Here is a 20,947-nt window from a genome sequence, read left to right as displayed (position 1 = left end):
ATTTTGGAAGAAACGTTGTAAACCACACCATACGCCTTAAGCTGTGACAAAATTTTGAAAAAATATTTACGCCCTAAGGCTTGAGATGGATGGAGTATATGATAACTATAAGTTGAATATAGATGACATGGCAAATGATTATAGCTAGCTATTGGCTACACTATTGTTCTTACTCTCAGAAGATTTAAGCTCCACCTTAGTGGCAAATAAATAGTATGATTTTGCTAATTAATCAACAACTGCAATTGGGCCTATCTCAATCGGTTAGGAAAGTGGATGTACAATCTAGGCAGGGAGCCAAGTCCTGATGAACACAGATTTAGATTTAAGATCGTTGCAAGGCTTCTCCTACCGTATTACTTTAAAAAAAACAAAATTAATCAACAACAGGTTTGTTTTTGTCTTCACTAAAAAACAAAAAAATGTTTGCAAGGTTTTTGTTTCTTTAAGTACCATGAATTGTTCCGATAAAAGCCACTAAATTGTAATGCTAATTATGTTGTTGTTTTACTAGTAGTGCCAGAAGTATGCATGTGGATAGGCAAATCTATTTATTCCAGTGTATAAATCTTGTTCCACTAGTAGAGTTTAGAAGCTTGGTTATTACCAAATCTAAAACAACCGCTCCAACACTGCCAACGACTACTATTTTTCTGATGACAACAACATCCGTCCGTCCTGTGTTGCTTCTTTCTTTTTCATATATAATGACAACTACCATTATGGCTTTCCGCGTTGCTTCTTACTAGTTTTCTTTCAGATCCAATAAAGAACTTGGTGTCTGAACCCGAACTAGAGACGTTGCTTCCTCCACTCCTCCATCTAATTATTGTATAATAATTACTCCATTTTCTCATGGAACACTATAGCAGCTCATAGTTTGATGACAAACTATATATTGAACTCTACAGATATCCATTGCTCCTGATGACCATGGGACCGATGGAACAAGTCAATCATTGTGAAGGCATAGTGTGCATTTGCTGAGATGTGGTGTGTTGTGTTGTACTTAACTTATAATATGCTCCGAAAATAATCCATAAATTGCCAAAAACAGGTTAGACAAACAATGAAATAGGTAGAAGCTGGTTGAGCAAATGGGATTATGACAACACACCACAATTTCAAACACAACCTTAATGTCGTGAAGTGATCGGTGTACAGCTCCATCCACCAGTGTTCAAATATTGATACACAAAATTATGTTGTATAGACCATTCTATCAAAAGGGAGTGTTAATATACAGTTATTTATCGGAGTGGTGTTTTGGCACATGGGAGCATATGCTCCCTTTATTTTGAAATGTATGTTACACATGTTTTAAAATTTCAAAAAAGTTGAAACGAAAAATTGGTACTTACATCTTCACATGTTACACACTCACAAAGTCGTTTCATGAAAAATCGACATGTCGTGTGACTTGTGTAAAAAAGAAAAAAAAATCAATGTTTAAAATAAGGCTTTTCAGAAGACAAATTTTCTTTTTATTTTGTCAGTAACAAGGTTTCGTAACAGATTTCTCACCGGCTAGATTTTGTAACAAACAAGATTTAGATACTCTATCGTTATCAATGCTATAAAGCATATTTTGTAAAGAAAATCGAGCATTTCTTTATGGAGAATGAACATTTTCTGTCCGAAGGAGATTTTCTTTAAAAAGGGAATAATATTAAAGGAAAAGGACGCTTATAAATGAAAAAAAACATTTTTCAAAAGGAAACAATTATGCGATTAAATAACACTTTTTTATGAAGTGGAACCTTTCTGCTGAAGGAAACAATTTTTTATTTTGGAACAACGAGATCTATCACAGGTTGTCACATAGCAATCTGTATCCAAAATATAAGAGTGGTCTTCACAAAGTAGGAAAAAAACGGGCATTTAACCTCAACTTCAAGCCCAACAAATATTTAAGACAAAAATTTGTGAAGGATGACTTGTTCATTTGGCTTGAAAGAGTCATGAATGTTCGTACTAGATGGTCCATTTGGTTGCGGATTGTTTTAAATTTCCATTTTGCAATTATGATATTTTCCTCGCAACTAGTGACATAAAAGGACTCAAAGAAGGATCACATTTCTTGAAATTTCCTTCATTTTCTTTCTTATTTTGAAAAACTGGGTCGGAGGCATGGCTATTCATAAAAAAGGTGTGAATATTTGAAAATTTTCATTATTTTCAACATAATGACTAGTAGTGTACCGAAAAATGATTTTTTGAGCAAGTTATAACATAGTTGCAGTTCAAATTTGAATTACTTTTGGTAAATCGACACATTCTATCAAATATAGAAATTCTCTTAAATGTGTCAAAGTAACTGTAAGGCTTGAAAAATAATTCCGGTTAGGAATTCCAATAAATATGGTCTACTTGTGTAAAAAGTTGGGCGTGGGGCCATTTTACGCCGCATTTTTGTGCTTGATTAGCAAAAAAACACCATTTCAACACTTAGAAAATGTGAATGCTCTATTTGGAAACATTATTTGGAATGGCATGATGCACTCGGTACTATTTTTTGGTACATTATTATAATCTATACAAAAAGTTATGGCCATGACTAAGTCATTTGGCTTCAAAGGCATGCATGTTTGTACATGAGAATGTGAAGGATTTGTTTTCTAAATTACCATATGAAGAAAGTCCATTTCTCGTCCTTGAACTTTTGAGGAAGTTCACATATCGTCCTAAAATTTATCTTTAGTTTAGAATTGACCTTAAACTCTCGGAATAGTTCACTTTTCATCCCTTTTTGGTTTCATTGAGAAAATCGCTGACATGGAAAGAAGAAACAATCAACCAACCGAATTATTTTTGAACTAGACCAAACCCAAGCTAGTTGAGATGTCGAAACCAACATCTTAATGAAAAAATAGAAACCCTTGTGTCCCCGAACCAGTCTCTCGCTCGATATATCTCTCTCTCTGTCTCTCTCTCTCCCAATTCACTTGAAGGCATGCTTGCCTTACCTATCAACATCGTCCTGCCTCTGTGCTCATGCAGCGTCGCCTTGAGTCTTCTGCCACCGGTGGCAGATAATTGCCTAGCTCAACCGGGGTAAGGACTAAAAGTGAACCATTCTTAAAGTTTAAGGGCCGTTTTGAACCAAACAAAAGTTCTAGGACCAAAAGTGAACTTCCACTAGAATTCAAGGACCAAAAGTAGACTTTTTTCCATATGCCTTAGAACAAAAATTGAATTAATGTATTTGAAAGCAGAGTACACAACGAGAAAGCACGATCCAGGAGCTAGCAGAGCGAGTCAGCTGAATCCGCTGGGAGAAGTTCGCCCCCGCGCACAACTTGGAAGTCGGTTGCTTGGTGAACTTCAAGTGGGAAGGCGACGACGAGCTCAGGTTGAAGGTGTTTTATGAGACGTCCTGTCGCATGCACTACCACATCAACAACAGCGATGAGTAGAAGCCCTTATCTAGGTCTGTGGATGTTCTTTCAGAAGCATCTAGTTTATGTTTCTAGATGTTCTTCTTTTGCATCGACGAATGTAACCCTCTAGTTTGAGTGACTGAGTGTTCTTTCCTCGCAACAAAGAAGGTGAGAGCTAGCAAAAGCCTCTAGTTTAGGTTTCATTGATATTTCCCTTTTTGCAACTATGTAATGAAGCCTATGTAATATTTCGATCTCACCTAAAATTGATTTAGTATATTACATTTGCTTGTTTAAAGTTTTTTTTAGGATTTCTTATTAGAATAGACGGTGTGTGAAACCTCTCCCAAATTACCAAATTAGGAAGCAGGTGGAGATGCTCTTATGCGTGTGAGCTCATCAAAGACTGTCATTAACTAAAAAACCATGGTACTGACTGATACATGAGTAGTGATTGGCCTTTTGTCGGGGCACCATGACCATGCCAAGAGGTGACGCTAACAAACGCATTTTTATTTTTCCGAAAAAACGCAGTGAAGTAGCTCTCTGTCTTAGAACAAGATTTAAATTACTGTATTTGAAAGGAGAATTGACAATCCATTATCCTGCGGCGGCTAGCAGAGCAGAATGAGGTGAATCCAGTCTGCTCCTGTCGGTGTCTAGTGCTTGACTGGATGATAGAACCTATACACGGAGTAGACGGTGTTGACGAGGGTGGCAATGGAGATGAGGGCCCCCAGGATGACGAAGAAGGTGACGGTTTGCCTGGGGAAGCACTGCAGCACGACCCATTTGACGGCCCTGGAGGCTGCGCTCCGATGATGCGCCGCCACGTCCTCGCAGAGGCCAAGCAGGTCGCTGGAGTAGAAGGTGTCGCGGTACTCGTCGGCGAGCCCCCTGAAGAGGTCGACGACCTCCTTGTCGGTCTCGCGCGTGTGCGCCAGGATCCCGCACATCCTCAGCAGCTTGGCGTCGGCCTCGCCCTGCAGCAGCCTCGCCATGCAGATGCAGTAGGCGGTGACGCCGAGGCCGCACCGGAGGTGCCTCTGCTCGAAGGCGACGAGGTTGCGGAAGAGGAGCTCGCTGTAGCCGTGGATGTGCAGCGCAGGGACGCGCAGCACCCCTCGCACGCCCAACATCCTCTTCTGGAAGACGATGTCCAGTGTTCCTGGACCGGCTGCGTGCTTGCTGAAGCTGGTGAGGGAGTCCTCGAACCAGGTGGCGCAGGGAAGGTTCGACTCCGGCTCATGGAGCAGGATGGTGGAGGTGTCCACGGCGTGCTTGCCTGGGGGCACCCTGGACCAGTGGAAAAGATGCAGGAGGTGATGAACTTGGAATCTGGGCGGGGGCACCGCACTGCCGCTGCCACTGCGGCCAGGGCGGATGTCGTCGAAGCAGGAGAGAGCCAGCTTCTGTATGCTGTGATTGATTCCGCTGAACAAGGTCTGGGCCAACAGACTGTGGAGCTTGGCGAGCACGAAGAAGGGGATCTGGTTGCCTAGCAGCAGCAGGTCAACCCTAGTCTGCTTCATGTGGAGGGATATGTCTGCGGACAGGTAGAGGAACTCCGCCCCAAGCTCGGTGTCACGACCCAGCTCCGCGGGCCGCCGGTCCTCCCGCACGCTCGACCGGAGCAGGAAGACGGCGAAGAGCACAAGGCAGCCGTCCAGCAGAAGCACCTCGGCGAGCTTCTCAGGGCTCATTGTGAACGAGTCGCGCTCGTAGCATAGGCGAACACGGGCGTTGTTCGTAAGCGCCCACCGGAGGAAGGCGACGGTGTCGAGCCCGAACTCTCGCCGAGAAAGGAACTTGACGATGGCACACTTCTTGGCGTACGTGATGAGAAGCGGCGCCGACTCCGATGACGTTGACGACTCCGATTGGTGGTGGTTGTACGGCCCGACGGTGGCGACGATGGCGTTGCCGCGGTCGAACCACTGCTGCTGCTGGTGTGATCCAAGGGTTGCTGGGAAGGCGCCGTGCAGCGGTCATGGGCATGGGAGCTGCTGCAGCGACAGGTACCTGGCGGCGAGGCCACATGAAGATGGAGGGGCACTCTTCGTTATTGATTCTGTCGAACCTTCGGAAGTAGGGAGGGATGCTCAAGGAAACGCCATCGGCTTCCTGGTTGATTTTCAGCTTCACCTTCTCCATCCAGCTTTCTTGCCGCCCTAGTCCTTGCATATCGCTTAATCCCCACGACCGGCTGCGATTTGCAACTCTTCTCTCTTGGATGGAGGAAGAAGATAGATTAATCGGGAACTGCTGGGAACAATAGTGTTATACTTGGGGCGTATAGTTTCTCATGAATATATGGTACGGTGTACCGAACTACTGACAGCAAAGAAGGAATCAACGTACCTAGGATATACAATAAAAAACCTGCTACACGCTAGTCAACATTCCATGCCAAATCGCCAATCATAGCCTAGAGGATGTCGTAAGCTATCTTGCCTGTATCCCTTAAAGCTAAAATAAATCACCAAACCTAGAGCAAAGTATAATAAAAGTCAGCTGTCTATAAAAGGTAAAATATTATTTTTTGGTTTAGTTGGAGGAGTAAGAATAACAGAGAGGAGGTAAGTGGGCTCTCATGCAAAAACATGCTCTAGCACGTGCTCTTAGACACTTTGTGAGCGTGAAAGATGAGCCATATTTTAATATAAGTAGTACATTTTTAGAGTCAACTATTGTACTCCCTCTATATCAAGGCTTAGGGCGCAAATCTTTTGGCTCGTCAATTAAGGTGAGTTTCAGGGAGTTAAATATTCCTAACGTGCCCCTATTTAATGGCAAGATTTGTTCCTATTTTTACTCGGCTGTAGTAACTTGTCTCCTCGTTTCTCTCCATTGCTGCATGCGAGCTTCTCCACTTTCCTAGCATGCGACGTGCACAGCCAACTGCAGCTCCACAATTACTGCTGCCCTCCTTATATTTGGCCTCTCTCCATGCATGGCCAATGACATCGCCACAATTAACTCCCTCTCTCACGAATTTAGTGGACGCATTAAACGGCAGGGAGGGGCAATTTTGGAAGAAACGTTGTAAACCACACCATACGCCTTAAGCTGTGACAAAATTTTGAAAAAATATTTACGCCCTAAGGCTTGAGATGGATGGAGTATATGATAACTATAAGTTGAATATAGATGACATGGCAAATGATTATAGCTAGCTATTGGCTACACTATTGTTCTTACTCTCAGAAGATTTAAGCTCCACCTTAGTGGCAAATAAATAGTATGATTTTGCTAATTAATCAACAACTGCAATTGGGCCTATCTCAATCGGTTAGGAAAGTGGATGTACAATCTAGGCAGGGAGCCAAGTCCTGATGAACACAGATTTAGATTTAAGATCGTTGCAAGGCTTCTCCTACCGTATTACTTTAAAAAAAACAAAATTAATCAACAACAGGTTTGTTTTTGTCTTCACTAAAAAACAAAAAAATGTTTGCAAGGTTTTTGTTTCTTTAAGTACCATGAATTGTTCCGATAAAAGCCACTAAATTGTAATGCTAATTATGTTGTTGTTTTACTAGTAGTGCCAGAAGTATGCATGTGGATAGGCAAATCTATTTATTCCAGTGTATAAATCTTGTTCCACTAGTAGAGTTTAGAAGCTTGGTTATTACCAAATCTAAAACAACCGCTCCAACACTGCCAACGACTACTATTTTTCTGATGACAACAACATCCGTCCGTCCTGTGTTGCTTCTTTCTTTTTCATATATAATGACAACTACCATTATGGCTTTCCGCGTTGCTTCTTACTAGTTTTCTTTCAGATCCAATAAAGAACTTGGTGTCTGAACCCGAACTAGAGACGTTGCTTCCTCCACTCCTCCATCTAATTATTGTATAATAATTACTCCATTTTCTCATGGAACACTATAGCAGCTCATAGTTTGATGACAAACTATATATTGAACTCTACAGATATCCATTGCTCCTGATGACCATGGGACCGATGGAACAAGTCAATCATTGTGAAGGCATAGTGTGCATTTGCTGAGATGTGGTGTGTTGTGTTGTACTTAACTTATAATATGCTCCGAAAATAATCCATAAATTGCCAAAAACAGGTTAGACAAACAATGAAATAGGTAGAAGCTGGTTGAGCAAATGGGATTATGACAACACACCACAATTTCAAACACAACCTTAATGTCGTGAAGTGATCGGTGTACAGCTCCATCCACCAGTGTTCAAATATTGATACACAAAATTATGTTGTATAGACCATTCTATCAAAAGGGAGTGTTAATATACAGTTATTTATCGGAGTGGTGTTTTGGCACATGGGAGCATATGCTCCCTTTATTTTGAAATGTATGTTACACATGTTTTAAAATTTCAAAAAAGTTGAAACGAAAAATTGGTACTTACATCTTCACATGTTACACACTCACAAAGTCGTTTCATGAAAAATCGACATGTCGTGTGACTTGTGTAAAAAAGAAAAAAAATCAATGTTTAAAATAAGGCTTTTCGTAAGACAAATTTTCTTTTTATTTTGTCAGTAACAAGGTTTCGTAACAGATTTCTCACCGGCTAGATTTTGTAACAAACAAGATTTAGATACTCTATCGTTATCAATGCTATAAAGCATATTTTGTAAAGAAAATCGAGCATTTCTTTATGGAGAATGAACATTTTCTGTCCGAAGGAGATTTTCTTTAAAAAGGGAATAATATTAAAGGAAAAGGACGCTTATAAATGAAAAAAAACATTTTTCAAAAGGAAACAATTATGCGATTAAATAACACTTTTTTATGAAGTGGAACCTTTCTGCTGAAGGAAACAATTTTTTATTTTGGAACAACGAGATCTATCACAGGTTGTCACATAGCAATCTGTATCCAAAATATAAGAGTGGTCTTCACAAAGTAGGAAAAAAACGGGCATTTAACCTCAACTTCAAGCCCAACAAATATTTAAGACAAAAATTTGTGAAGGATGACTTGTTCATTTGGCTTGAAAGAGTCATGAATGTTCGTACTAGATGGTCCATTTGGTTGCGGATTGTTTTAAATTTCCATTTTGCAATTATGATATTTTCCTCGCAACTAGTGACATAAAAGGACTCAAAGAAGGATCACATTTCTTGAAATTTCCTTCATTTTCTTTCTTATTTTGAAAAACTGGGTCGGAGGCATGGCTATTCATAAAAAAGGTGTGAATATTTGAAAATTTTCATTATTTTCAACATAATGACTAGTAGTGTACCGAAAAATGATTTTTTGAGCAAGTTATAACATAGTTGCAGTTCAAATTTGAATTACTTTTGGTAAATCGACACATTCTATCAAATATAGAAATTCTCTTAAATGTGTCAAAGTAACTGTAAGGCTTGAAAAATAATTCCGGTTAGGAATTCCAATAAATATGGTCTACTTGTGTAAAAAGTTGGGCGTGGGGCCATTTTACGCCGCATTTTTGTGCTTGATTAGCAAAAAAACACCATTTCAACACTTAGAAAATGTGAATGCTCTATTTGGAAACATTATTTGGAATGGCATGATGCACTCGGTACTATTTTTTGGTACATTATTATAATCTATACAAAAAGTTATGGCCATGACTAAGTCATTTGGCTTCAAAGGCATGCATGTTTGTACATGAGAATGTGAAGGATTTGTTTTCTAAATTACCATATGAAGAAAGTCCATTTCTCGTCCTTGAACTTTTGAGGAAGTTCACATATCGTCCTAAAATTTATCTTTAGTTTAGAATTGACCTTAAACTCTCGGAATAGTTCACTTTTCATCCCTTTTTGGTTTCATTGAGAAAATCGCTGACATGGAAAGAAGAAACAATCAACCAACCGAATTATTTTTGAACTAGACCAAACCCAAGCTAGTTGAGATGTCGAAACCAACATCTTAATGAAAAAATAGAAACCCTTGTGTCCCCGAACCAGTCTCTCGCTCGATATATCTCTCTCTCTGTCTCTCTCTCTCCCAATTCACTTGAAGGCATGCTTGCCTTACCTATCAACATCGTCCTGCCTCTGTGCTCATGCAGCGTCGCCTTGAGTCTTCTGCCACCGGTGGCAGATAATTGCCTAGCTCAACCGGGGTAAGGACTAAAAGTGAACCATTCTTAAAGTTTAAGGGCCGTTTTGAACCAAACAAAAGTTCTAGGACCAAAAGTGAACTTCCACTAGAATTCAAGGACCAAAAGTAGACTTTTTTCTTACCATATTGAAATTTTAGTATTTTTCATCGCAAATAGTACACATAAAAGTACTCCATTCATAATGATTGCAATTTTCCTTTTTTTCTTCATTTTCTTATATTTTTTTAAATGGTTTAAAAAATAATAGATATGGTTACTCATAGAGAGTTTGAATCTTTGAAAATTCTCAGTATTTATTCGATATAAGTACTAGTTGTGTACTTATAATATAATTTTGTGATTTTTAGTATCAAGTTGTGACATACGATCTTCTCAAATTTGAACTACTTTTGCTAAATGAACATAAAAGTGCGGCAGAAGTTAGCAATCTTAAAAATTCATGAAAGTAGGGAATGTTCCATCAAATATGGTCCACAAAGTGCGAAATTTTTGAGCGGTGCCATCTTGCCCCGTATATTTTTTAGATGATAAATAAACCTTAGAAAAGGGAAAATGATTTTTTTTCAAAAATTTAGAAAGACTATTGGCAACATTGTTTGGAATGACATGATGCATATTTTGATAATTTTGGGCACATTATAATAAACTATGATGAAATATTTCTATACTATGTACACAAAAAAATACAAAAAATATATTGAGTATATCTATTAGGGGACACTCGATGGTTAGGGTGGGACAAGGACGCACATGAAAAAGTGGTAGGAGAAATACACAAAAGTTTGGAAAACTCAAAAAACATGGGTTGTAGGAGTGTCAAACGTGGTTAGAATGGACATGTAGCACGTACTTTGCCAAGTAGGACAAGTTTGTCTGTGTATTTTTTCTTAGTTGGTGAGTATGTGCAGTAGAAAATGAAATAGACATTTTGCTTTGTAAAGAGCTTGTGTACTCTTGAAGATGTCCTTACTACCTGAACTTCTATTTCTTTTGCCTTGTAAGAGCATCTTCACTGGCGTGTTCCAAATGGTCATCAGCACCAATGGCAATGCAATGGTATTGGGGTGTCAACACAATGCCCCCTTGGTAGAGGGACGGCCATCCCACACCGGCAAACCCAATACCCCCACCCCCAATATGGATTTTTTTTTGATTAAAACACAATATGTTGCATAGTTTTAAACAAACAATTCCAACAATATTACATTGTTCAAACACTTAAATCGTTACACACAATAATCTAAACATATGAATTAAATTATTAATATAAGGATTCAAATAAACTGCAATTCAACTTGTTCAAGAATCATGTGTCGTTTCCAGTTCTCTCCCACAAATGCACAACTAGATAATTCTGCAGTTGAATAGGAACTTGTGCAACTCAGATTTCTTGATGCATTGCTAGGAAAACAACATACTAGATCGGTACTTGATCAAAGTTCGTCAGTGATCAAATGGATATGGTCATCATCCACTAGTTCTTCCAGCTCACCCTCCATGATCATTTTCTGCATGACCATGTTGTGATGGCGACAGTGGCGGAGGCAGGATAAACAAATAAGGGGGACCAAAGCAGAGAAAATGGCTATTGGGGGGGGCCAAAGCACAAAAATACACAGCTAATTTGCATCCTGTAGCACTAAATAACAGGGACCTAGGCATAAATACTGAATCTTAGGGGGGGGGGGGGGGGGGGGGGGGCAGGGCCCCTGCTGGTCCCCCCCTGTCTCCGCCACTGGATGGCGATCCAGAGGAGTATGAGGTGGACCGCCAGGTGGTGCGGAATGAATACATGGACTGAAGTGCCGGCCCTCCCAACTCGATCGACCCTGTTTGAAAGACGTCAGTAGAAGCCTGTTTTGTTACTGTGGTCGCTATTAGGATTGCTGATAAAAATAGTATTCTCCCGTTCCGCCAAAACAATCGACGGTTTACAGATCTCCACACCTGAAAGTGAAACTCCCATTTTCCTTCTCCAACTCCAGGCAACCAAACACGGTGTTAGAAAATGTCAACCATTGCCAGCAACTAAACTACCTAGTCTACGGGTGTGAGCGAGACTCTGACGAGGAGACTGACTTCTTGTTCCTAACTCATACAAAGCAAGCAGGGTTTCGACGCTGCTAATTAGGCATAGAGCAGCATACTCTCGGCCGGGCCGGGGCATCTCTCCCCTTGGACACCACACCGGCCATGGAGAAGCAGAGCAGGCCCATTGCCCTATCAAGGAGCGTGGTACTGACGGAGAAGAGCAGCATACCCAGTTTGCTGCTGTTAGGCAAGCTCGTCTCGGACGGCTTCCCGGCGTCCTCGCCCTCGGCCTCGGTGCTTCCTGACAAGCTTCGCGAAATCTGGGATCCCTCGGGCACCGTCAACTTCTGGCCCGTCACGGACGGCACCTTCCTGGTCCAGTTCTACGAGGCGGAGGACCTGACCAAGGCGCACGACGGCGCGCCCTGGTCCTGCGGCAACGGCGACGGCGACGGAGACGGAGACGAAGGCCTCTTCCTGATGCAGCACGTGAAGCCCGGCATGCACATGGTGGACCAAATCGCCGCGTTCACCAAGGCGGAGCTGTGGGTGCGGTTCCACGACGTCCCCGTGGACCACTTCTCCGCCACCTCCGTGTACGCGCTCGCCGCGGGCATCGGCGAGCCGGTGAACTGCGAGCTCAGTCACACGTCCTCCGCCGACTTCCTCCGGGCGCGGATCCGGGTGGACATCACGCGGCCTCTGCAGCGCTCCGTCGTCGTCGAGCTGGAGAACGGCGACCAGGAGTCGGTGTCCGTGGAGTACGAGGGCGTCCCGAGCTTGTGCCCGTCCTGCAGAATCCTGGGCCACCCGCCGGACCGCTGCCCTCGCAGCCGAAGCCGCAGCCGCAGTCGCAGGACAAACCAGCCTGCAGCTGCCGCGTCTCGTCCGGCCGTTTACACGCCAACGCCAAGCCACCTGGGGCCCGGACGCTCCACCTCATCATCTCTCCGGGGGAAGAGTTCTCGACGCCAAGCCACCTGGGGCCCGGATGCACCACCATCTCCACCACCTCCTCCAGCACCAAGAGGACCAGGGCAGGAGCCACTCTCCCCTGTAAACACCACTTGTTTCAACTTCTTCAACCTCAAATCCTGGAGAAAGGGGGTGGGAAAGAACGAATCATTCGGCACGGGGGATGATTCACAACACGAAATTGAACCAGCTAGTAACCTGCAGGAAACCCAGGTGCTAGAGACAAACTCTGCAAAGGAGAGTGTTCAGGTACCAACTCATGTCGATTAGTTGTAGGGTAATTTCTCATATTGTACACTGCTAGTTACTTGATTTTTTTTTACGAATGTTACTCCTTTTTGGGTACTTAGTTCTTCGTATATGTAGGGCTCGTGCTCCATTATCGGCCTTAGTTTCCTAGTAGTTGAGGTTCCTTAAGCATACTGTATGCTTTTTACCCTATAGCTAGCTTCCTCCAAGAATTAATGCATACTCTAGGGTCATCTCGGTTGTTGAATACAACCTCTGTTCTTTATAAAAAGGAACCGATTACCCTGCCAGTACACATGTTATATTAGAGAACAGAGGAAGTAGGATAAGTTGGCCATATAAAAAATACCATGCATGTTGTTTGTTGAATATCTTGTAGGTTAGCTTGCAGGTTTCATGTCTTGGACTTGCATGATGCAACCAACAACGTTTCTCCGTCTCTCTTTTTGACTCCTCTCTTCCACATCATCACATATCTCCAGCTTGTCATATCTTACCAACCATAATGCTAGTTCTATTGAAGATGCTTTTACTAGAGACATACAGTTCTCTACCACAGCAGAGTTTTATCTTAATGGCTTACTACTAATATAGCCTCTCATTTGATTTATAAAAAGATAAAGCCACATTAATTATATGATGCTTCAGTAAACTTGCACTCTGAATGTTGCAATAAAACAAAGCCGTGTGTATCACTTCGATGCATAGGCTAGAGCGATGCTCCCATTTCCAAAGACAAAAAAATTGATTTAGAAAAGGAAGGCATGGAATGGAGAGAAAGCAACCATTTTCTTCTTTGTTTGGAAGAAGTAACAAACTATATAAATATAAGGTTGATTTTTTAATTATGTTTGTCACTTAATATAAGAAAACTAATCTATCAACTGTATTTGTCTATAGATAGGAAAAATTACACTAATCACTTTGCACCTCAAACTAACCGTGTTACAAGGAATATCTGAAGACTCGCTTATATGAAAAAACAACGAGCATGCATGTACAGTAGGAATCAACAATTAATGGTGGATCAAATTCTTCGCCAATCAATAGTCTAACCCGTGCATCTTTATGGTTTGCTGACCAGTCACCATAAAATTTTAATGTATACATGACCATAAAAATATAAAATTTGTACTACGAAAAGTGTTATTCTTGGCAATCTGATGACAATATTTTCATATGCTTAAGTTAGATAAACCATCAATTTTGATGCTTGTGCAGGAGCCTTCCATCATGGAATCACACCAGACTCAACTAGACACCACCCCGATCACGCACTCATATTTCATTGTAAAAGCCCAAGGGTCAAGCTCCAGGAATCATGCGAGGATAGAAATAATGGTGGAAACACACTGCTCACCGCAGTTCATAATGGGAGCAATGCAATGGCTATCCAAAAAAGACGTAATTACAGGTCAGTATGAAAAAGGTTAATTACAATTGGATTTTGTAAGGAGGATCAAAATGCAAACAGATTAGCCTAGACAGTCCCAGATATTGCTCTATATGTTTCACTTTGCTGAGAATCTTTACGGTGCTGGCTACAAAGTTTTACATCTGAGTGTTCATGGAATTGCGGACTGGCTCTTGCGGCTTGCCATCAGGGACGCTTAGCTTCTCCCCCACCCTCCTCCTTGCTGTATTTCGCCTGGATACGTCGCCTTGTAAAACTCATGCACGCCGTTTGGGCCTTCTGATATATAAAAGATTCAGGTGGGGATTAATTCCCCCCCGTTGAAAATTCAAAAAAAGTGTTCATGGAATTTCCAAAGTTAAAATATGTTTATTTCTATGTGGTACCTCTATTGATATATTCCCCGCATTCAACTGTCATAATGATTACAGAAAAAGAAACATTTATGAGGAAACTATTAGCATGATCTAGGGTATGCACAGAAGTTTTTTTGCTTTCAAAATGGAGACTCTCGTCCCAGCTTCTGCATCTATTGATGCATGCTGCTTTTATTTTACTATTGAAGTTTGAGTTCTACAAACATAAGTAACTCATCGAAAACATTACAAACATGCTCCGCACCAGGCCTAAAGTTTTTCAGGAAACATAAGCATCACGCTATTTATTACAGAATAAGATTGTGTAGGATACAAGAGCATATCTTTCAAATACTTTCAGGAAATTCTCTTAACTTGACTCTTAATTAGGTTGTCACTTGATTTGCATATGACAGGTTTGGATGCAGCATATGATGGCAAGAGAGGTGTCGTCAGTATCTACGGCTTGCAAATTGATCAAAACACAGATCCAGTTGATCTGGTAGCGTATCTACTTCCCAAGATAAGAACGAAAAGCGGACTTGGAGAGACCCAGACCCGAACAAAACCTGACAGCCCAGCAAGATTTGAAGACACGATGATGCGTTTCCATGATGCCTACTGTTGCAAGGGTACCTCCAAGGAATCAAGAAAGAATGGGGTATAGTTATGAGACGGTGTGATGCTAGTTGTTAACATGATCTAGCAAAACTCGGCTACCCAGAATGCATGACTATCTAGTCATCATCTGTTACACCCCCTCCCCCCGCACACACACACACACATTATAAGAAGATTAATGCTTCAATTGTCCGAATACAATAATATATAATCGTTTCATATCCACACTACAACACCAAGTCCAAACATAACTCTACTCGTACATAATATTTAATACAACCACAAAAGAATGCATGATCTATTTTGAGTTCCTGGCAAAGAGACTAAGCGCATGTCTAACAGGCCCCTTATAACCCGCCCACCCCGTAAAATTCCGGCGGGATACGGGGTGAGCGCGGTTCGGGCCGTCTAGCAGGCCTCGTATTCGGGCTGGCCCGTTTCGGCCGAATACAGGGCCCAGGAAATCCGCACCGCCGCCCCTACTTATACCGGGAGAAGCTGCGAGTGAGGGGTAACCCCTCACTCGCAACCCTACCTCCGCCGTGCGCCGCCGCCTCCTCCATCCTGCTCCGGCGAGCAATCCCCCACCTCTCGCGTCCGCATTTAAGCCGCCGCGCGCCATGTCCGTTCGCCGAAGCCGCTGCGCGTGTACGGCTGATACGTCCATTTTGCATCACTATTTTGTATCATAATTTACTGTTATTCATTGATATATTTCATATTTAGAGATGATACTTATGTTATTTCACCTATTTTGCATGTTTCATGATTATTGGAGAATCACTCACCGGAGTCAGGATTCTGCTGGAAAAAGCACCGTCAGGATACAGTATTTCTGAAGATCAACAATTGACGGAAATTATACCGAAAAAATTATGTTACAGCAATACTCCCAGCACATCAATCTTGCCATAAGTTACAGCTAACATTATCGGAGTATTCCCAGCCATGTCGGCTTGCCCAGCCAGCCAATAACGTTTTTCCATAATTTTTTTAGCAATAACTGAAAAACATATAAAACACAAATGATGGTTAATTGACAATTGATGTTGATAAATCTTTGGGATGTAAAAGGACGACATACCAAGTCAGGGATTAGTGATGACATATACAGTGCAATATTAAATCATGAAGTAATCTAGCACTATGTCACTTCGTAATTTGAACTCCACAAGTGTCTCACCTGAATTCCCATTTCTAGCTGCAGCATGTAGAGCATTGCGGCCATACTTTCCCCTATCAAAAGAATCATGAACGTCCAGTAGTTTACTGGAAACCTTAGTAAAATGTCTCATCACGGCAACAAACATGGGTGACTCACCATAGTTGGATAGTGCTTGTGATAGCAACGGCTCTTTTTCTATCAGCTTCAATGCAAGATCCTCATGGCGGTTGCGAATGGCATGGTGAAGTGCATTAAATCCATCTTTGTCCTGTTGCAAGATTGCCTGCCTCAATCTCATGCAATGGCAGCGTTCGAGTAAATCAGAAGCCAAGAAAACATGACCAAGTGCAACGGCGATAGCGAGCGGTGTTTCCCACTCATGGTTGAACTTTGAGAGGAGAGAATCAAAATTGGTATTTGGGAAGAGAGAGTCCTCCATTTGTGTGGACAGAGGTGAGGGCCTAACCTGAGGTAGAAGGAGGCTGCAGGAAGGAACTCTCTCAGCTTAGGGTTACAGAGATAGAAGCAACTTATATAGGTCACGGACTGGGCTGGGCCAGATGGGTGGGCCAGATGGGCCACAACAGAGAACAAGAAGATAGCCCAACAGATACTCCAACACTCCCCCTCAAGATGGGTGATAAATGTCAATCATCCCCATCTTGTCACAGGCAAGATTACACTCCTTTGATCCTAGTCCTTTTGTTAAACAGTCTGCCACTTGTTGTCTTGATCTCACATAAGCCAATGAGATAATCCCTGCATCAATCTTTTCTTTAATGAAAAATCTGTCTATCTCCACATGTTTGGTGCGCTCATGCTGGACAGGGTTGTTTGCTATGTTTATGGCAGACATATTATCACACCACACTTTCAAGCTTCCTTGCCTTAAAATTTTCAGCTCTCTTAGAAGGTTTCGTACCCACAACATTTCACTCAGGCCTTGTGACATAGCTCTGTACTCTGCTTCGGCTGTTGATTTCGAGACAACAGATTGTTTCTTACTTCTCCATGATACCAAATTTCCTCCAACAAAAACACAATACCCTGAGGTGGATCTTCGATCATCTAGGCAGCTAGCCCAATCCGCATCACAATATCCATCTACATTTAGGTGTCCATTACTTTTAAACCACAATCCTTTTCCCGGAGTGCCTTTCAAGTATCTCAAGATTCTTTGAGCTGCTTCCAAGTGTCCATCCCTCGGATCATGCATATAGCGACTCACTACACTCACTGCAAATGATATATCTGGTCTTGTGTGGCATAAGTATATTAGTCTTCCAACAAGTCTTTGATATTTCTCCTTGTCTATGGGTTCTCCAGACTCTGCTGTGATTTTATTATTTTGGTCAATAGGGGTTGAAGCCACTCGGCACCCTAGCATGCCCATATCATCTAAGAGATCCAATGTATACTTTCTTTGAGATAGTACTATCCCATTTGACGATCTTGCAACTTCTACTCCAAGGAAGTATTTAAGTTTTCCCAAATCTTTCACCTCAAAGGCTTGACTCAAGCATCCTTTCAGTTTTGCGATTTCAACATCATCATCTCCCGTAATAATAATATCATCAACATACACAGCAAGGATAGTGATTTTCTGCTCAGAATGTCTGTAAAATAAGGTATGGTCTCCATTGCATTGACCATATCCCATGCCACACACCACTTGTCTAAACCTATCAAACCAGGCCCGTGGAGATTGTTTGAGACCATATAGAGATTTCTTCAGTCTACATACCTTCCCTTTAGTTTCAGGTCTGACAAATCCTGGTGGCATCTCCATATACACCTCCTCTTGAAGATCACCATGCAGAAATGCATTTTTGACATCAAGTTGATGCAAGGGCCATCCGAAATTTGCTGCACAAGAGATCAATATTCTGACAGTGCTCATTTTTGCCACTGGTGCAAACGTCTCATCATAGTCAATGCCATAAGTCTGACTATATCCTCTTGCCACAAGTCTTGCCTTATATCTCTCCACTTTTCCTTCTGCATTTTGTTTTACAGAATAGATCCACTTACAACCTACTGTATTCTTTCCTTTAGGGAGATCTGTCAACTCCCATGTTTTATTTTTCTTCAAGGCCTCCAATTCTTCCATCATATATAGCATTGCACCATCTCGGGTCCAACCTGGCTGCCTTCCAATCCTTAGGAACAGATACAGTTTGAAGTGAAGCAACAAAAGCCCGAAAAGAGGGTGACAATGCCTCGTAAGAAATATAATTTCCTACGTCATAGTCATCATAACTCAGTCGCTTTGGGGGCCCAACTTTCCTTACCCCTTTTCTTATTGCAATTGGCAAGTCTAGGCTATTATTGGACTCAGTCTGAGATTGATTCTCCTCAGCAGAATCTACACTTGTGCTTTCTTGATTGTCAGGTCCAATAGGTTGCTCCCCCTGCCCCTGGTCTTGTTGCTCCTCCACAGCATCTACTTGCTCCCTTTGTACTTGTCTTCTAGAGTACACAAGTGGATTCTGCAGCCATCTTTGTGGTGGTACGGGTCTAGGTGGTGTAGGTGTACCAGGAATTGCAGGAATCTCCGCTACAATAGGAATTTGTTGATGTTGCTGTTGGTCACCATCTTGCTGCTCTTGGTCACCACCTTGTTGTTGCTCCCCCTCTTGAGCATCACCAAGATGGTCAAGCCCCTGGAACAAGCCACTAAGATCACTCTCACCGTCATAAAATGATTCTGACTCGCGAAACGTAACATCCATGCTTACAAATGTCCTCCTGTCAGTGGGACTCCAACACTTGTAACCCTTCTGTCTGGAGGAATAGCCAATAAAGATACATTTGATAGCCCGATGATCTAGCTTGCCAACAGACGGTCTGTGATCCCTTACAAAACATGTACAGCCAAAGAGTTTGGGTGGTACAACAAAATCATTGTTATTTAGAAGGAGTTGGCAAGGAGACTGCATACCTAGAATCTTTGAGGGCATTCTGTTGATCAAATACGTAGCAGTCATAACTGCCTCACTCCATAAGAATTTGGGAACATTCATGGTAAACATAAGAGATCGAGCCACTTCAAGAATGTGCCTATTTTTCCGCTCAACAACTCCATTCTGGGGAGGAGTGTCAGGACATGAAGTCTGGTGCAGTATACCTTGCGAAGATAAGAAATCAGCAAAAGGTTTGTTGATATATTCAGTACCATTATCACTTCTGATCACTTGCACCTGAACATTAAATTGGTTCTTCACATAGGCACAAAAACTCTGAAAGCAAGTGAACACTTCATCTTTGTGACGCATAAGATAAATCCAAGTCATTCTAGAATAGCAGTCAATAAAAGTCACAAAGTACTTCATGCCACTTACTGACACAACAGGACACGTCCATACATCAGAGTGCACTAACACAAATGGGGATACACTTCTGATCCCTCTACTAACATAAGAGGTTCTCGTATGCTTAGCATATTCGCAGGCATCACAACATAATTTGGTTTTGTCCACTCCATTCATTACATCAGGAAAAACTCGAAACATTTTATCAAATGCCATGTGGCCCATTCGACAATGATGAACTAGGGACATACTCTCCTTTCCTCCAACAATCGCAGCAGACACAGAACTAGCATCATGCCCCATCTTGTCACGATCTATGTGCCAAAGACCCCTATGCCTGGTTGCAGTCCCAATCTTCCTGCTGCTCTCCCTTTCCTGAATTAAACACATATATCTGTCAACTATTATACGGTAGTCCTGCTGATCAATCAGGGCACTTAGAGATAGCAGATTTACTGGAAAAGCAGGAACATGTAGAACTGATGACAATTTTATGTTGGGTGTACATTGCACCGACCCTCCCCTTTTATAGATTGTCTTTGTGCCATCTGCTGTTTGGATAGTGCCTCTATGTGTGAGAGGATACTTAGTATAAGAGTCAAACTCGGTAATATTCCCGATAACATGTTTGGATGCTCCTAATCAAGAATCCAATCTGAATTAGCATTATGAGTGGCTATAGAAACTCGATCAATATTACCTTCATCTTTGTAGACATAGTGAGCAAAGTTCCCAAAGGTTGCTTCATTCTGTCCTTCTTCCTTTGATTGTCCCCAGAGGTCTTGGTAGTTAGCTCTGAAGCTGCTGCCATATGTGCCTTGGGTGATATAGCGTGCTGCTGTCCACCACCCCTGCCATATTGTTGTCCATATGGTTGTCCACCACCTCTGCCATACTGATGTCCATATGGCTGTCCACCACCTCTGCCATACTGCTGTCCACCACCTCTTCCATACTGCTGTCCATATGGCTGTCCACCACCTCTGCCATCACCTCTTCCTCTGTAGCTTCCTCTGCCATGTGTGTATCCTCCTCTCCCCCTACTGGGTGTAGCAAAGGAGGTACATTGATGCTTCAAGTGTCCCTTTTGTCCACAAGTATAGCAGTCTCTCATCTCTTGTCTCTCGGTAGTGTAGAAGGTCGGATGCGGGACAGAATCGCTTCCCTTTGTCATATTCAGACGCACTTCCTCTCTAGACATAGCTGCAATGGCTTCTTTGAGAGAAGGGGTAGTGGTTTGATGCAGTAAAGCAGCCCTTCTCCCCTCAAAATCTTGATTGAGACCTTTCAAGAACTTCATGACTCGCCGACGTTCAATCCAGCTTGCAGCAGCACTCACACACTCCCCATGGGCAAGTTCCAGA

At 42.2% G+C, this 20,947-nt stretch overlaps 3 protein-coding genes across 3 annotated transcripts; 1 reads left to right on the top strand and 2 right to left on the bottom strand.

Moving 5' to 3' along the window:
- Positions 1 to 4,039: 4,039 nt before the first annotated feature.
- LOC127340560 (UPF0481 protein At3g47200-like) lies at positions 4,040 to 5,534 on the bottom strand. The gene is made up of 2 exons (XM_071827746.1): positions 5,403 to 5,534; positions 4,040 to 5,326 (listed from the first exon to the last, which is right to left on the bottom strand). Exons 1-2 carry the CDS (start codon positions 5,532 to 5,534, stop codon positions 4,040 to 4,042), a joined length of 1,419 nt encoding a protein of 472 aa, XP_071683847.1.
- Positions 5,535 to 11,465: 5,931 nt separating this feature from the next.
- Positions 11,466 to 15,334, top strand: LOC127346199 (uncharacterized). Its single transcript, XM_051372751.2, has 3 exons — positions 11,466 to 12,716; positions 13,938 to 14,130; positions 14,903 to 15,334. Exons 1-3 carry the CDS (start codon positions 11,655 to 11,657, stop codon positions 15,151 to 15,153), a joined length of 1,506 nt encoding a protein of 501 aa, XP_051228711.1. The 5' UTR covers positions 11,466 to 11,654; the 3' UTR covers positions 15,154 to 15,334.
- Positions 15,335 to 15,646: 312 nt separating this feature from the next.
- Positions 15,647 to 19,463, bottom strand: LOC127346200 (uncharacterized). Its single transcript, XM_051372752.2, has 2 exons — positions 16,291 to 19,463; positions 15,647 to 16,110 (listed from the first exon to the last, which is right to left on the bottom strand). Exons 1-2 carry the CDS (start codon positions 16,709 to 16,711, stop codon positions 15,986 to 15,988), a joined length of 546 nt encoding a protein of 181 aa, XP_051228712.1. The 5' UTR covers positions 16,712 to 19,463; the 3' UTR covers positions 15,647 to 15,985.
- Positions 19,464 to 20,947: the final 1,484 nt, after the last annotated feature.

The sequence above is a fragment of the Lolium perenne genome, chromosome 3, assembly GCF_019359855.2.
Source record: "Lolium perenne isolate Kyuss_39 chromosome 3, Kyuss_2.0, whole genome shotgun sequence".
Classification (NCBI taxonomy): Eukaryota; Viridiplantae; Streptophyta; class Magnoliopsida; order Poales; family Poaceae; genus Lolium; species Lolium perenne.
This window is presented reverse-complemented; position numbering and strand designations above follow the sequence as displayed.

Coding starts and splice junctions, on each gene's coding strand:
- LOC127340560 (XM_071827746.1), bottom strand. CDS start 5,534: ATGGAGAAGGTGAAGCTGAAAATCAACCAGGAAGCCGATGGCGTTTCC. Junction 5,327..5,402: donor TCATGTGGCCTCGCCGCCAG/GTACCTGTCGCT, acceptor GGATCACACCAG/CAGCAGCAGTGGTTCGACCG.
- LOC127346199 (XM_051372751.2), top strand. CDS start 11,655: ATGGAGAAGCAGAGCAGGCCCATTGCCCTATCAAGGAGCGTGGTACTG. Junction 12,717..13,937: donor CTGCAAAGGAGAGTGTTCAG/GTACCAACTCAT, acceptor ATGCTTGTGCAG/GAGCCTTCCATCATGGAATC. Junction 14,131..14,902: donor CAAAAAAGACGTAATTACAG/GTCAGTATGAAA, acceptor TGCATATGACAG/GTTTGGATGCAGCATATGAT.
- LOC127346200 (XM_051372752.2), bottom strand. CDS start 16,711: ATGGAGGACTCTCTCTTCCCAAATACCAATTTTGATTCTCTCCTCTCA. Junction 16,111..16,290: donor AGCTAGAAATGGGAATTCAG/GTGAGACACTTG, acceptor TATGTTTTTCAG/TTATTGCTAAAAAAATTATG.